This window comes from Neodiprion lecontei, chromosome 2 (genome assembly GCF_021901455.1).
Source record: "Neodiprion lecontei isolate iyNeoLeco1 chromosome 2, iyNeoLeco1.1, whole genome shotgun sequence".
Taxonomy (NCBI): domain Eukaryota; kingdom Metazoa; phylum Arthropoda; class Insecta; order Hymenoptera; family Diprionidae; genus Neodiprion; species Neodiprion lecontei.
Window position 1 is genome coordinate 28246035 of NC_060261.1, and position 16847 is coordinate 28262881.

At 39.1% G+C, this 16847-nt stretch overlaps 1 protein-coding gene across 1 annotated transcript in view; it reads right to left on the reverse strand.

Annotated features, from left to right (window-relative positions):
• Positions 1–16847, reverse strand: part of LOC107224455 (PH domain leucine-rich repeat-containing protein phosphatase 2) — a 99719-nt gene that overhangs the window by 74295 nt on the left and 8577 nt on the right. The window contains exon 3 of the mRNA XM_046732959.1: positions 4875–5028. Coding sequence (XP_046588915.1) covers positions 4875–5028 — 154 coding nt within the window. The remainder of the gene's footprint in view (positions 1–4874; positions 5029–16847) is intronic.

Here is a 16847-nt window from a genome sequence, read left to right on the forward strand (position 1 = left end):
GTTTGACCGGTTCAAACAAACCTGAAGACCAAAAATGGACCAAAAAGCAGCCCAACCAAATATTTGAAAAACCGAGACCCTCGTCCAACATTCAAAACGAGCCCAAAGCATTTGTTCCGTTTATATTCACCTCTAGCCAATCATTTTTCGAGTAGTAAATATAACCGTTCTACATTTTATCCGTACAAGAAACGCTTCGTGAGATTTCAAATTAACAATGATAAAAAAACCAAGCAACTCATCTCGCGGAGTACAAAGGCTAGACGGCAAGCGCACAAGTACCTACTGGCGGTAAAGCAATTGCCAGATCAAACAATTTGCATTCGCCAGTAACACTTGACCGAGACAAATAACATCGGGTTGCAGTATAGAAGTGGACATTTCACATCCTTGACCACACTGCAACGTATAGCTAGCGATTTCCCATTGTGAAATAGTATCGAGCCAACAGTGTCGTATAGGGTGAGCTTCAGAGGACAGAGAATTTCCGTTCATACCGCCGGAAATGTGAAATTGTGAAAATGTTGACGTCACGAGATGAGTTGGCAAGGCGAATCCTCGGCTGTTTCTTGACCATCAAGAATTCTACTTGACTTTGAAGTTTACTTGTACATACGAATACTGATTTTCAGACTATCCATTGTTCGCCTTATGCGCCACTAACAACAAGACGATGCAGCCTCGTTTCGTCGTACACATTTCGCCGTCTTTTAAAGTGAATTGCATTCTCGGTATGCGTCCGCTAGATCCCCTGTTCGAATATCAAACAGCCTTATATTACATGCTCTCTCGATTCAAAGCTTCTCCTACACACAGGCACACACAGGGAAAATACACACACACACAGTTACTTACTGTATACCTTTCGTTATTCTGAACCAAATGCCTGCAGGAGCTGGTAGCGCGAAACGACGTAAAACCTGCCAAGTCTTGGAAGAAATTCTCCGAGGAATACCCTGATCACCATTACTGTTATTTTCCTGACGTGCCAGTATTGCGAAAACGCGTCCTTCCGCCTCGCGAAAGATGTCAGCCAACGTCAGGAGAGAAAAATTTGAATATCGCGGAGTTTCCCATACTTCGCTTTTATCAGGCGATAGTGGAAGCTCATATTTCATCCAGACTGTACACGCCGTTTTCCTGCTGGACAATAATTGATGTCTTGATATTACATTGCTGAAAGAATAATGCAGAGACCGGCATTTCGGAATATTGCACTAAAATTTCCATACCCACTCATGGAGCAGATCGAAATTTCCAATGATCAAGATTTTGGTTCACCGTGACGTAAAGTATCTTATGTTCAAACGATCGCGATCAAAATTCTGTATGACTCTAGTGATTTATGAAAAAATAGTCCGTGCAGGATCAAAATGAGAGCATAAAAAACTTTGATAATCATAGCCATATTCGTCTCTAACGGTATAAGAATTTATGCGCCATTATACGCCCTTTTACCACCAAATCCGCTGTTTTGATGCATACGCCGTGTACCGTTAGACACGCGATAAGAAGTACTCTTCGTTCAAAGTCTTGAACATTCAAGGTGCGATTCATTCTAACGGATATTGGCTCTCAGCCATTCCTTAAACCGTATAATCTGAAATTTAAAAAATACGAAGAGACTGTATGCGTACATTGGATTAACTTTCATGTCGATGAAAAGCGTGTATATACGGCGAGTAGATATTACATCAGGTGCACTATGGCAATAGATATATATATGGCAATAGATGAAGTATGGGCACACACGTAGCATCGTGGAACCGGAAATAGGAAGTGCATTGTTTGGTGGTCCACTGTCAGCCGAGTGGCTTTCTCTCTTGCGCAAAGTAACGCATCGCTTGTGATCGATGCACAATATTATACCGAGACAGGTATTTGTTCCGGCTTAAATTTGTCAGGATGCACATTGGCTCCAAGCAACGATCAGCGGGAATCTTCCATTATTTCACGGTCGCATGATTTTCTCCTACGCCAATCATCCCCACTCGTATTATATTACGATGGATAAGGAATTTCATGGTTATATTTGATGGGTGCGGCTTCCACACGATTCAGAATAAATTGCAATCTAGGGTTTTTCTTCCTACTAAATCTGGTAAGTATTTATCGATCTTGAAATATTAAACCGTAGCAATCTTTAGACTCGTATTAAAATTTATCCACGAGCAGAGTAGGCAGGTTTGATTTCGCGAATCGGGTTGTCCTTGCACGTCGTAAAAGGGGAAGACCCTCGATTTAACGTGGTTTTTGATATTCAATCCAATGGGCCTTGCTCGCTGAGATATCATGGTTTGAAATTTTTTAATTTTCGGGCGGGCTTAGCGCGGGTTTAGAAAAGGGCCTTTTTTTTAGATTTCGCTCTTCTCCGAAATTCTTGCACTTTTTCACTAATAAACAACTCAAGAGAAAGGGCGGGACTGGAAAAAAAATTTGAATACTGCGCAACGACGTTGAAATTTCGAAAAAAGCTATTTTAGGGGATTTCAAAATCAAGGTATATCCTGAAATCCTTCGGTGGCTATGTTCTGTACAACGAAACAAAAGTTTTTTTTAATACCTGAGATGCGTGCGATTTTTTTAGTACCGATAAATCTATGTTGACATTCGTAAAAATTAATTTTTCTAACTTTCAAATATTAAAATATTTCACTGTTCTTTATTTTTCTTGTTGCTTTATAGTGAACAAAAACTCATACGAAACTGGAGGAAATTGACCCAATATTAAATACTGTCTCATGAAATTATTATTAAAAAAAAAGAGAAATATTTAAATATTTGAAAGTTAAAGAAATTAGTTTTTTCGTATTTCAACATAGATTTTTCAGTAGTAAAACAAAAAATCACACGCATCATAAGTTTAAAAAAAACTTTTGTTACGTCTTACAAAACATAACCACCGAAGGATTTAAGGATATCTCAATTTTGAAATTCCCGAACACAGCCTTTTTTCGAAATTTCAACGTCTTCGAGGCAGTAGTAAAATACTTTCAGCCGAGCCCTTTCGCTTGAGCTATTTTTTAATGAAAAATGCAAGAATCTCGGAGAAGAGCGAATCTAAAAAAGGCCCTTTTCTGAACCACCCTGCTCCATATACTCCAAGCGCGAGCCTAAACCCGTCCGAAAATCCAAAAATTTCAAACCCTGATATCTCAGTAACCAAGGTCCGTTGGATTTAAAATCAAAAACCGCGTTATATCGGGAGTTGTCACCTTGAACAGGAACAGCAAGTTTTTATAATATTAATTTTGAGTAGCCACGTCGACACTTTCGTTAATTTATTCCAATTCATAAAGAATGTTTAAACCCGAGTTACGCGAGTATGCAGGCAAAAGGAGTTTAATTACGTAAGATGCGAAGTTACGTGGATGCTGAGTATTTGCTGGAGCGTTATAACAATATCAATAATGATAATTGAGCAGTTTCAGCATAAAACTCCGAGCCACGTGTATCGGAGCATCGGTCTGCGATCGCGTATCACGCGTAGCTAATTCTCGCGAAGCAAGCTTAAGCTTTGTTTCGAATTCAGGTGGATAAAATCGCGTCGAAGCGTAAATTAAATCCACCCCTTCGGCATTCAATTCCCTTGCCTGTTCCTCGCCTGTATCCTCGATTGGTAAATCCATTCGATTTTAACGTTCAGGACATTCCAGCCCACTCAGGGGGTTCCCACAGCACGCGATCAGATAAACCGATATCAAAACCGAACGGTTTTCCCGCAGAAACGCTCCGTATTATTCGTTACATCGTCCAACTACCGGGCACTCAATTATCCGTTAATTTCGCTCTTGGTTTCAACAAACGATCGCGAACAATATTCAGAACGTTCACCATGAATCATAAGTTCCTGGAGGGGAGCAATTTTTGCGAGCAATAAAGGTTGAATTATAGAATCACAATTTGAACGAAAAATTTCGAGGTCGTTGAATATGGGATGGCAAATAATTCGGGAGACATTCTCAAAAGCTAGGGAATTTTTGTAGCTTATATATCTAAACAAGTATTCGTTCGTTTAATATAAACCTGCTTTAGAAACAGTTCAAGACCTTTTCCGGATTACAATTTTAGTAGGTAGAAGAAAATCGAGACCGAATCAAAGCTTTCAGAATAAAGCTGTTTCACAATGAACTAAATTTCTATCGATATTATAATGAAAAAACGAAAGTAATACTATCAATTAAAGTGAAGAAAGTTCAGATGTAAAGTTTTCCATGTACATCAAAATCATATAAGTTGTTCAAATTCGATGTATCAATGCTTAATACGGTTGTGAATTGATCGATATCTACAGCATGAGTTCATTTATTGCAAAGCTACGATCGCTTTTCCTACACAAGTTTTTGTAATAAACTGAAAATCAGTAAAAATCGCCTACCAACAGGATCAGCTATTGCTCTGAGATTTCCGACATTCCTGCATCTTTGGGCACTTAAAATTCGTGTGGATGAAAATTTACTTCGATTTCAAGAAATGTTATTCTTATCCAATTCATTTCGGTTGTCTCCAGTTTTTTCACTCCGATTCGTTTCGCTTCACACTCTATGCACCCGTGATGGATCGTTGCAAAAGCTTCCCACCGAAAAGCAACTCGAATTTCTCTCATGGAACATAATTACGTACTTGGATGTTTCCCGGGAATAATGTCGTCATCACACACTTATTACCATTTTCGGAAGCCCTCGGGCTTTTCGTGGCGTCGAAGATTCTCTTACGCGAGGCGAGAAGACGGCCAGCATTAGGCGACAGCTCTCCCTATTCACCCTTGGAACAAATATCCTCGAATGGCACCATCTGTTTCCCAGCTTACCCGTATTTTAGCCCGCGGCGAGGTAAGATTACTCGAACAACTGAATTCATATTCATTTACTCACCGACGTGGAAGGCGACCAGATGCCTCAGCTCCGGGTCCACGCCTAGGCGAGCTCGCCTCGACGCTTCCAAGTATCCCAGTCTTTGGAGAAACGAGTCTTGGAGTTCGAGGGGCCGCTCGCTTGGTGCTAGTCGTCTTCCTGGTTCCCCGCCGTACTGCAAATTCAACCCTCAAGATTATTCACGAGGTAATATTGGACTCGGACGCTCCGGGGAAACGGATCCATGAGGACGAGATATGACAGGAGAATTTCAGACTTGAATCGATTCGACTTGGGTGGAGGTGGAAATGTAGAAGGATCAGAGAATTTCAGACGCCACGCGATTCAACTTGGATAGGGGTGAAAATGTGGAACGATCAAAGAATTTCAAACTTCACTCGACTTTACTTGCATAGGGGTGAAAATGTAGAATTATCAAAGAATTTCAGACCCCACTCGACTTGACTTGGACAGGGGTGAAAATGTAGAACGATTAGAGAACTTCAGACAGACACTTGATTTGACTTGGGTAGGAGTGGAAATATAGATCGTTCGACAAATTTCAGAATCTACTCGATTCGATTTGGGTGGGGGTGAAAATGTATAAAGATTAAAAAATTTCAGTCTTGACTCGATTCGACCTTGGTGGGGGTGGAAATGTAGAATTATCACGGAATGTCAGATTCGACTCGATTTGACTTGGATGGGGGTGGAAATGTAAAAAGATCACAGAGTAGAAGGGTCACAAGATCAAAATTTGAATAATCTGAAAGTCTGTTCAATCCAATTTCAAAATGTATATATTCAAAATGTAGAAAAATACAAATGTAGAAAAGTAGAGGGGCTACCGCGTACGAATTGACGACTGAAAAACTGGGTAAATTTTGAGAACTTATATCTTGACAAGCAATTATTCAGTTTGTTTGGACGTTTTTCTTTTCACAAGTATATAGAACGAGCTTCTTTCACATATTCTTGGATTAGTATCAGTTAGTACAAAGTGTCACTATCGACCACAACGTCAACCATTTCCCTATGTGACGTATTTGGCGGTGCCGATTATATCTCAAAAACGACTAAACTAATTTACTTTAAATTTCGAAACAATTTTTTGGTCATTTTATCACCTTTGACGCGATGTAACTTATTTTTTTTAATTGAGTTGACAAATCGCAAACTTTGGACGAACAATTGAATTGAAAAAACGTTGAGAAAAAAAATTTGCATAGTGGTAAAGAGGAGAAATTATCGAAAATACTGTTTTGAAATTGGACGCAGATCGGTTGAGATGCTTCTGAGATATTTATTTCAAATAACAATACTTTCTATTGATCGATTCTACTGAAAAAATACGAGTATGTTAATGAAGCTTGATCTACATAGCCTTGCATAAAATAAATCCAAAAACCTGAAACAGCTTTTCGCGTTTTGACAACTGGGTAATAAGACCCTTCTGCCTGATTCTTCTACATTTTCATCCCCAGTAATTTCAGCATTATTTGATTTGTTTATCGAAAGTATGACGTAACTAAGTTTTGGAGAATTCAATTTTTAGGTGTTGATCGCTATGCTTTATTCGAATTGAGTTCACATTTCTGACATTGAAAATGATCGATTTAAAGTCATAGATGGATAGAGATATACCGAAAATCGGAATAATTTAGTCTTTTCAGAAATCAGTTTTTAGATTCTTTTCGAATCAGTAGTGTTTACTTCAGGGTCGAAATCATGAAATCACGAATTCCAAAACGTACGTGTCTCGCCGCGAAATTTTACAATTCAAAGTGGAATATTTGCAAAACGACAACGGAGTTCGAAAAATTTGAATTCAGTATCTTTAAATTTTGCTCTCTCTTAGTCCTTGCAATGATCTTTAAAGAGGGTTTTCTTGTATGAGAAATTATTTCAATACGCTACGACAACTTGTCCTAAATGGTTTAAAAATAACGCTGGGTCACGCATAATACAGTTGTGATATGAAAGGGCTGTTCAGGCGTCCAACGATGATATTCACGTATGTTTTTAAAGGATTCTAAGTCAGCCATTGTATTTGCTAAAAGCGAGCATCAGAGCTTGGGAAATTCGCAATATTTATCCAGATTTCCTCATATTTAGCAAGGTCCAATGGATTGTTTCCACAGTAGAAATGCGATGAATATAATTTGCAATTTTAAAGACGAATCCTGATAATTTTCGCTAAGCATAACAGTTGACTCGGTTAATTTAGCCGGTTAATAAATCAAGTAAGTATGAATGTTTACGTACGTAATATTCACAGTAATAATTAAATTAGATACAAATTATTATTCTAAATACATTTCGCTGCGACTTGCGGAAGGAAAATCTCGTACCATCCGGTATTATTCAAACATCCTCGTCGAGGATGTGATCCCAAATTTTTAACCTCGACATTTTTTCTCACCTATCACCTTTTCCCGGAGTTACGACAATGAGCTCTCGAAACTTTCCATCTCGAGCGATCCTCGAGGAATTGTGGTGAACGTCGAAGGTATAGTCGAGTCGCAAAGGGATCGAAGGACTCTTAGGAGAATGAACTGACTCTTGTGCGCACTGTCACCTTTCCTCTCTTTCCTTTTCCCTTTTTCTTTCTTTCATTCTATTGCGATCAGGTTATCTTTATATTGCCAATTTTCATTCTCCGCAATTACAATTCACTATCTTCCGTCATTTTTTATACTCTTGGCAGTTTTAATAACCATGGAAAGGGGATATGATTAGTGGGTACTTGTTTAAAAAAATTTCGAACCCTTACGGCTGATACACTTTTCTAGCTTTTTAATGAGATAAATTATGTTGTTCTGGTATTTCCCAATTTGGAAATTAGCGTCTTATGAATGGAAGAAAATGAAATGGAGAAGGTAGTGGAAAACTATTTTCTGACTTTGCGAGAGGTCAAACCGGTTAAATGAATGCCTGATTTATGCAATATAGACTTCAATTTCACGGTAACAAATTTAAGGACTAAGAAATTTTTAGAGAACAATTCGTTTCAATTTTATTGAATAACCTCACACATTCAGTGAAAACTTTTCTCTTTTTGGAAAGAATCAATTTGTACAATATTTCATCGTGGGACTAAAATACTTTGTTGTAAGTAACGAAATTATCCAAAAATGAATGTTGCAATATCCAAAAAAATTCAATTCAATAAAATGTACTTATAAAAATGAAATCTCGATTTCAATTGAATCATTTTCATGAAATAAATACGTTTTTCATGGTGCAATCGAAATATTAATCGGTCATTATGACCAAATTTTTTTCTGAGTGCATTGATTACATTTAAAAAATATGTTGGCAGAAAATGTTTTACCGCTTGTCGGTTACAAAGATTTTCCCAATGGAAATATTTCAGGTTTTCTTTTCTTCGTACCGTAATCCACGAGTAGCGAAAGTTGCGAAAAATTATTTAGGACGACCGAAATATCAGCCGAGACTGCCTCGCAGCAATTTGTCGTTCCAAAGAGAAAAGCGCAAAAAACGTTGAAACTGTACCTAAAATAATCAGTATCACGTCAAATTTCTGCAAACTTCCGTTCAACACTTCTGCTGTATAATCTGTTTATCAGATAAATTAAAATTTTGTAATTTTATTAACATCACTATCAAGATTTTGAGCCGCGTTTTATCAGGGACAATAACCAATCTACTTTTACAAATTTACGGCTGAAAAATGCAGATCAACAGTAAGTTACGTGGTAAATGTAATGTCTGAAAAATGCTGTTCGAGATTATCTGCAATGATAAAAATCTTCTGTAAACGCATTTTCAGCTTATCAATTACAGAAATGTAATGTACACCGATTTTCAGAAGGATCATTCAGCTGTCGTATTATAATGGTTCCAATTTCGTCGTTGATTACGGTTCGATTGCCGAAGTCCCGAACGTGAGACAAGTGCTTGTTGAACGAACCAAAAGCACCACTGAGCACAATCCAGCTTGGACGTGCCTAATTGGAACTGCTTCACATCGACGACTACGCTTCGGTGAGCTGATGTGTTTCTCGAGATTACTCTAATAATTAAGCGGCAAAAGCACTGTTAATATTAAAATTTACCGCCAGCTTGAAAATTAATTACACCAGCCACAAAATTCAAAACTTCAATATCCAACGAAACTAGGATCAACAAAAATGTACATAATTATGTGAAATTGTATACAAAAAGCTGTGAAACTCATAAAATGTTGGATATGGTCTGTGTTGTGATTTCCGAGTTATTTGAAGATGGTTTGTAAAATAAAGGTACTTTTTTATAGTTTATTTATTAACTAGAGACACAATACGTGGAAATTGTCCGTGTTGTTTACATTTTGTGAACCACGCCAACCAGAATTACTGTATTCCATTATATTCTTTAATTGAGTCTAACCTACAAAACCCCATGAAATTTGAGTGTACGAAAAAATATAGAGCAAATGATCTAGACAGTGAAAACTGTGGAGCCCGTGACCTGGACATTTAAAACTATGGATCTAATAACTTTGACATAAAAAAACTAGAAAAAGCGAATGACTTGGCATCAATAACTTTGTTACGATGATATTCCGCAGATCGAAAACTACAAAGGTGATGACACAGACACTGAAAAGTTTGAAAATGATGAGCGGGACATCGATACCATTGAATTGGATGACCTGGACTTCGAGTACTGCCAATAAAATGACCTGAATGCAAGGAACTTTGAAGCAGTTAACCCGGAAATAGACTGTCGTTTTCTGAGTTCTTAATGAATATTAACCACAATTGACAACTAGTATCTGATACCAAGTGACTGTAAGAATTACACAGTCATCATTTACACTGCTAGCCGACATTTTTCATCGATTCGATCTTATAAATGTCACACCATTTGCTTGGAACTTCGAACTGTGCTCAGAATCAATTGGGTTCGAGTCAAGGTCTCGTCGGCTTCAATTATAGAGTTTAAGTTTGCGTATCCTTCTTAGGCACGACGCGACGGCTCGCAAACGGAGAGTCTTATACCCTTACCTTCTCTGTATAAACAAGGCCTCAACGAGAGAAAATTTTGAAACCACAATGGAAAAATCCACTACAAAATAATTTACAAGTCATTTCAAAAACGGGTGCATGCGTGTGTATTTTTGTGTGTATGAACACGATACCAAAGAAATCACTTCACCGATTTTGCCAATATATGGATAAAAAATTGTCTCCATCTGCACTACGATCAAGTATCTTTTGCAGACCTTCTTCACATCCGTTTTCAAAATGGCAAACGTTCGAACTATTAGAAAATTCGGAAGTTCCACATTCTTCCAGATAATTTGTCGGACTTTAAAATTCAATTTGGTGTTATTGAAATACATTTTCAAACATTTTTCCATAACTTTCAATCTTCTAGACTGATGTACGAGTTTTTTTTTTATACGGGTAGGATTCCACACTGAGAAACATTTCATTTGTTACAGTAAGTAGAATAATTCAGTAAAACAGGTATTGTTAAAAAAATGTTGGAATTACGTACAACGAGGTATGCGTAACCATTTTGCGCTATCGTCGATCCTTTTTTGGTAATTGCGACGCAAAATCAGTTTGTTCGGTTGACTCTACTTCTTTAGTTAAATAAGGCTTTAACATCGATTTATTGTTGCACAAGCGTTAAATTTTCGCAACAGTTACAAGAAAATATAGTAACAGTGATCGTAATGAGAAAGAATAGTAACAGCTGGAAAACCAATTTTCATTTTCTACCTGGAACTATATTTTTTGATTGTGGTAAAAAATGAAAATAGTTAAGGACTGACCGGTAACCGTAACTAAAAATTTCTCTCAGTGCATCCGTACAAACCATTGATCCTATTTTGCCAAAATCAGGATCAAAAATTAAGCCAAAAAATGATAAACGAGAGTATTGCGTGCCTTTTATTATTACGGCAACAGTCTGACAGTGATTTGAAATGCATGTAATGTCAAGCGAAGGGAGTCCCTGAGGTTACTCGCAGGACGGATGTTGCATCTTAAGGCAGCGAGTGGTGTCCGCGCAATAAACATTCGGCCCTTTAGTACGCTGCTCCCTCAAACCTCCAGCGTATCGTAGGCTTCTCCATTGCCCGAGAATACCGAAGCTTGACGGCCAGAGCGAGACGATCCCCCTTATTGGTTCACCGCGGCTTTCCTGCAGAACTGAAGAGGGGCAGCCCAAGGGTGCATTTGTAAAACGGTTCAACACCCCTTGACTGGGGGGGTAAGAATTTACTGCTGAAAGCTCAGGCATGTACAGCAAAATACTGTTGAAATTTTCACTCGCTGGCTTCGTGGAAAAACTCGTGCAATAATTTACAAATATCACAAATTTTTTATGAGAATATGCATTCGTATGCGCAAGCTTATAGAAGTTTTGAAGATTGGAGTCACGTTTGTGGAAAGATATTCGCTTTCTACAGAGGCAAATTCGAACCAAATTGTAGATGTATAAACTTGAAACTGAAGTGAAAGATGGTGAAATGTTCTTAACGGTGAATTTCACTACGTGATAACAACAATTTCCTTTTATGTTAAATTGTAAAGAGTGAAGTCTTTCAACGTCAAAATAGCGTGATGCCTTTTTCTTCCATATACAGTGCTACCTGGGATAACACTTGCATTATTAATAAGCAACGAGACGGATATCGGCTAAGGGCTTTAGCACGTAAGCCGTCAAATAGATGCGGTAAATGTTCCTAGCGAAAAGGCTTCATCGTAAAATATTCAACGCAGATCCGACAACACGCTGGTGGAAAAGCCGTAGAAGTTGTGCAGCTAGAACATTATCAACTCCTGGATATCTGGATATTTTGGGTTGCGAACAAAGTCTCGTTCGTAATTCGATGTCACTGCGCTTTTGCAGGATGGGCGTCATGGGTTGTAAACCTAACACCAAAACGATCTCCCTGCGAAATTGTGCTAGATTTTTTTGCAGTTAAATTGGCCACTCGTCTAATTAGTCGAGTAAAAATGATCATCACTACCAGCAGTTCAGCGCAGCGGAGTTGCACGAAAATCAATACCTTGCACAGGTAGCTCTACGTTATACGAGTCGAGTGGCGGTTGACGTGGAACGCTGAAACGGGCACCTTGTACAGGTACTCAAATTCACGTTCTTGGATTTGAACACGGTTTCCTCTTTACGAGACAGTGTCGCATTCGGTGCCTATCGGATGCGTTGTGTTTGATCAGGTTTTTTCGATCACTTTCTTTTCGTTGTTTCCTCCATCAGGTTATACAGCATTGTTTCTAGAAACGTGAGTAGTGAGAACCTATACCTTATTTCGTGATTAACTGCTCTTCGACGTTGTACAAAAAAGGTGTAAGAAAATGTGCCATAGTCTAAGCCAGTTGTTTAAATATTCTTCTGTTCTTTTTATTTTCTATGAATAAGTTATCACCAATCGAAGTTTATCCGGTTGAAAGGCTGCTTCAATGTTCATCACGTCCAATGAAACGATTCCATGCAAAGTAAAAGTGGGAGATTAAGCGAGATATCAGGATTTTTCACGTTCTACTTTTTCTTAAAATTCCATACGCCCGGCGATTCTCAATTTTAATCCACCAAAGTGACAAATGTACAGTAACGTGAAGTGAAAGTCTGAGAAGTCTAACCGCCTAAACATCCACGCACCGAGTACTATGATTCCATTGGTAGATTCAACTAATTTGCACAGAGTTTTTTGTCTGCTTGTTTGGTGGATCAACTGAGTTGCGGCCAGATGCTAGCTGTAAAAATTCACAAGCGTCTTGATTTGATGTCACGCTGAGAATTTGAGGTAGCCAAAATATGGTGTGTCTCCATTCAAGTCGACGTAACTTTGGTAACGCTTGGGCTTGCCGCCAGGAGGACATGAAAATATGAAAGAACTAACCGATTAAGAAATTTATTCATAGCCGAGATTTTTAATCCACTAATCAATGTCTGCAAGCTCGTAGGGCACGAAAGCGGATGTGAATTGATACATACCATCCAGGCGGTAGCGGAAGAAGTTTTTAATATTAAGTCTTCCCCAGAACGAGAAGTGATTAGCTTTAAATTCCGTTTAGGTGAGGGTAGCCGAACGATAGACGTTAGCACAGCAGCCACCGCCACTGGTCTGTCGGTTTCGGTACCAGAGCTATAAATAAACGATTAAACCAGTTTGCTTGGGCTGGAGATTTAGTCGGGATTAGTAGTAAGCTGCCCCCTTGACTGGTTCCCCTTGACCCCCGCACGCGTCTGTACATAGAGTAATTAAATGTTAACGGTCCGGCAATTAGGAGCGATACATTTGGTACGCCCCTGCCTCTCGACTGCTACGAGTAAACGCACACCCACAGAGCATTAGGCTTACATACCACATTACGGGATCAATCTAACGCCATTTGACTGCCGTCCAACACCATTTAGCTTTAGATCCAAGGTGGTCCAGATGCCTTCTCTCGTAGAAGAACGGAAAAAAAAAAACCCGAAGCCGAGATAAGATCCCGGTTAGCAGATTTTATCCGCCATAGCGCCGTAGTCGGTGGCAGATTCGATACAGCAAAAGAATGGACTGGAACTTCCGACTCTCAGTTTTTCATCATCGAGAAAAGTTTTCCTGCTCTTTGGCCACGTCTATTTACTGTCACTTTGATTTTCAGGTTTGATGCGGGTGGCGGTGGTGCGCATTCTGTGACTTTTCACATCTCGTATCCCATAGCTATCACCATTTTGGTCAGTTCACGAGAAGCAACTAACGAACCAAAATTTTTACAGTTCTAATTGGATATCGATTTATGGTGATGATACCGGAAGACGAATAAAATGGAATCTGATTCAGAAGAAGGCGACGAAGGTTTTCTTGAAAGTACGATCACTTTATTTCGCCAGATTTTGTATAAATTCAAAATTCAATCATCACGGATAATACAAGAATGACACGTTTGCGAGTTGAAGTCAGGTGAATTCATTTCCATATAACCGTCAAAATTTGGCCTCGACATCAACTAAGTTGCATCGTTTGCTTGTTCGCTCGTAAATTAATTGCAACATTAACATCGGCAGGGTTCGGTTAACCCCGGGTGAACTCGGTCGAACCCGGGCAGGTCTCCCGGGAAGCAAAGATTCGAGGATTCGGTAAAAAAGCTCCATTAGATTTGTCTCTGGAGAAACTCGTAGGAGTTCACCGGATGTCGCTTGAAATAATTCCCAAACTTCGGGCGTATATCTTCTCCGAAAAGTTTTACTACGAGGTTGAGATCCCTTGCTTTCCTTTTCGATCACCTCCCATCACCTCCCCCTTCTCTCACAGTTTGCTCTTTTCCTTTTGCCTCCTGCAACCGCACGAAATCTCTCTCTCCACCCGCCACCACCACCTCTACGTTTAAGTATAGGTGCACCCTTTCCGTGGAAAAATCAGCAACGATAAACAAGCAAAAACCCTACTATGTCTTACCGCAATCCAAGGATTTCCAGAGGCTATCTTTAATCCATTACGCGGAATCCACTTTCTTAATAAAGTGATCGGAGGAACAGAACCTTATGAACCTTGTGAACCTTATCGATTATCATTTTTTCAGGGCTTGAAAAACAGTGCTGGAGCAATTTGGGTGCAAAAAAAATGTCCTGACTCTTGCTAATTTTGCAGTAGCAAGGTTTCTTAGGAGCAGGTATCCGTGATTTCCCACCAACCCAAGTAACCGACTGCCGATGAGTCAACTATCTCGCTGGTCATCGCCGTCTGGAAACCAATATCGCCTCTCTGGCTTCTGCTCGACCACGAGCAGGTGCAGCTGGGCCCCAACTACAGAGAAGCTAGAGTCTAATACGTATTTCGTTACGGTTGCACCGGAAGCAGCAGGTGCAGCTGCCGCACACCGCTTGTTCAACGTCTGGAAATGATATTGAAACGACTCCAAGGATGGCAAAGTTTATTAAAATTTTCTCAAATAACTGTTGAGGGTAGTTTTCCCGTTCCCCAACCTTTTTCCACAATCATCCAGACGGTAAATGACCTCTTTGCTGGCAGTATTTTTCCGCAAGTTGAGTGCTACGATCGAAGCAATACTGGCTGTTGACTATTGACATGTGCGCCTAGTGCTCAAAGAAAGGTTCCCGCCTGGGGAAATGCGCGTGTTCTTGAGCAGGATCGAGGCGCTAAAAGTGCTCTTCAAAGATAAAGCTAATCTCTTGAATATTCAAGACGTTCCCACTCGTTGACCCGGATCTGCACCTCTTATCAGATATTCAAATTCAAAGTTAACAGCTTTCTATGGCTATATAGCCGCGATTCCTTGGAAGGATCAAGAGAGCGTTAGGATGAAGGGGAGAAGGAAAGAAGAGGAAAAGATGAGTTTGTCGAATCGCTAGGAGAGGTGGACTCCTTCAGGACAAACTGCAACATGTAACTCTCAACATAAACAGTAAATGGTGGTTAAACTGCGGAAGAGTTTGAGATCGGAGGTCATCCCGTACTTCGAAACCCTAATCCTGTTTGAATCACTCCCGGAACGCTACGTCGCATTTCAATGAACCAGGTAATGTGAAAACGGAAACGTCGAAGGCTTGAAATTCAAGATTCGAGATACGTAGACATTCCTAGAAAACCCGATCATTAGGATTCTTTCCAGGAAAGAAAATTGCATCCATGCTCGAGATAAAATCGAATGCTTACGTGGTACCGACAAGTCAGATAGCATCCATGACCAACAAAATGAGCTAAAAAAAAAAAAAAAAAAAATACCACGACAAAATAACCTGGATAAAAACGACCTGGAATAGAATAATCGTGATATAAATGACTTGGTGAAAAATAACCGCTACACATATACCCTACAAAAAGGATGAAAATGATAATTGAAATACTGTAATAATTATTAGTGAATTATGTATTTTAAATTGTGTTCATTATGTTTATTTGATAATTGAATTATTGTTACCATCGTTATTATTATCATTAGATTATTACGGTCTTATCAAAACTATCGATACCACTGCACACGAAAAATGTCAACACAATATGATAATACACAATACTTTGGGCTGCGACAGTCATCTTCCGTGTTTTTCGTACGGGATGGTGTATTGTGGTTGGATACCGACAGAATAACGAATTGTTTGCAATGCGTGAATCCCACATTCCATTCTCTACTCATTAAGGTTCCTATCAGTGTGGTTAATTCGTTGGAGGTTATTTTAAAATAGATTATTTTAACTCCGGTTACTTTAACTCCAGTTATTTTAATTAGGGTTCTGTCGTTTCCAGGATATATTATCGCAGGTTATTTTGTTGCGGGTTATTTTCTGCAAGTGGTACTGACGGTTTACCAGATAGCATTGATGGATAATCAATACAGATATTCGGGACATTTCAAATACAGAAATAAACAGCTAGTTGAATTTACTGCACTGTTGAGTGAGTGCGCTTGTAACAAACGGCTCGGTTGTAAGAATTATTGCAATGCGGATACTGCTGTTCAATAAAGCTACCAGCACTGAAAATGTAGTAAATGTCTAACGGAAAATCATCTGTCACATGTAAAATTCCATAGTGGAATAAGTTGAACCAGTAATTTCTCTCCCTACCGGAAACCCGGAAGCTCGAGATAAAACAGTCTTTTTACAAAATCAATTTCATCAGATACTGGCAATGCATGCCGACTGTTTAAATGCCTCCAATTGGGTATTACAGTAGAAGAGAACCGAATAAGAGAACTGTGACTGAGGAAACCATGATAACTATCATCAGTTGGCTTATTTAGCAAGGATTGTAGAAAATTTTTAAGCCAGGTTATTTACCTTGAGAATGTGGCTGGTCTGTAGAAAAGTGATAAAATCATTTTTTCAGAAAATTCGGGTTTTCGTTGTCATCTCCATTATGGAACCATTGTTCAAGCTGGTAGCCTAGGCTTGGTACATAGAAGTTAATCTCGACAGGCGAAAACTTTCAACGTTACGGAGAAACTAATCCATTCCCATTGCTTAAACGAAATTGGTTGGCACGGAGAATTCCGTGATTTTAAG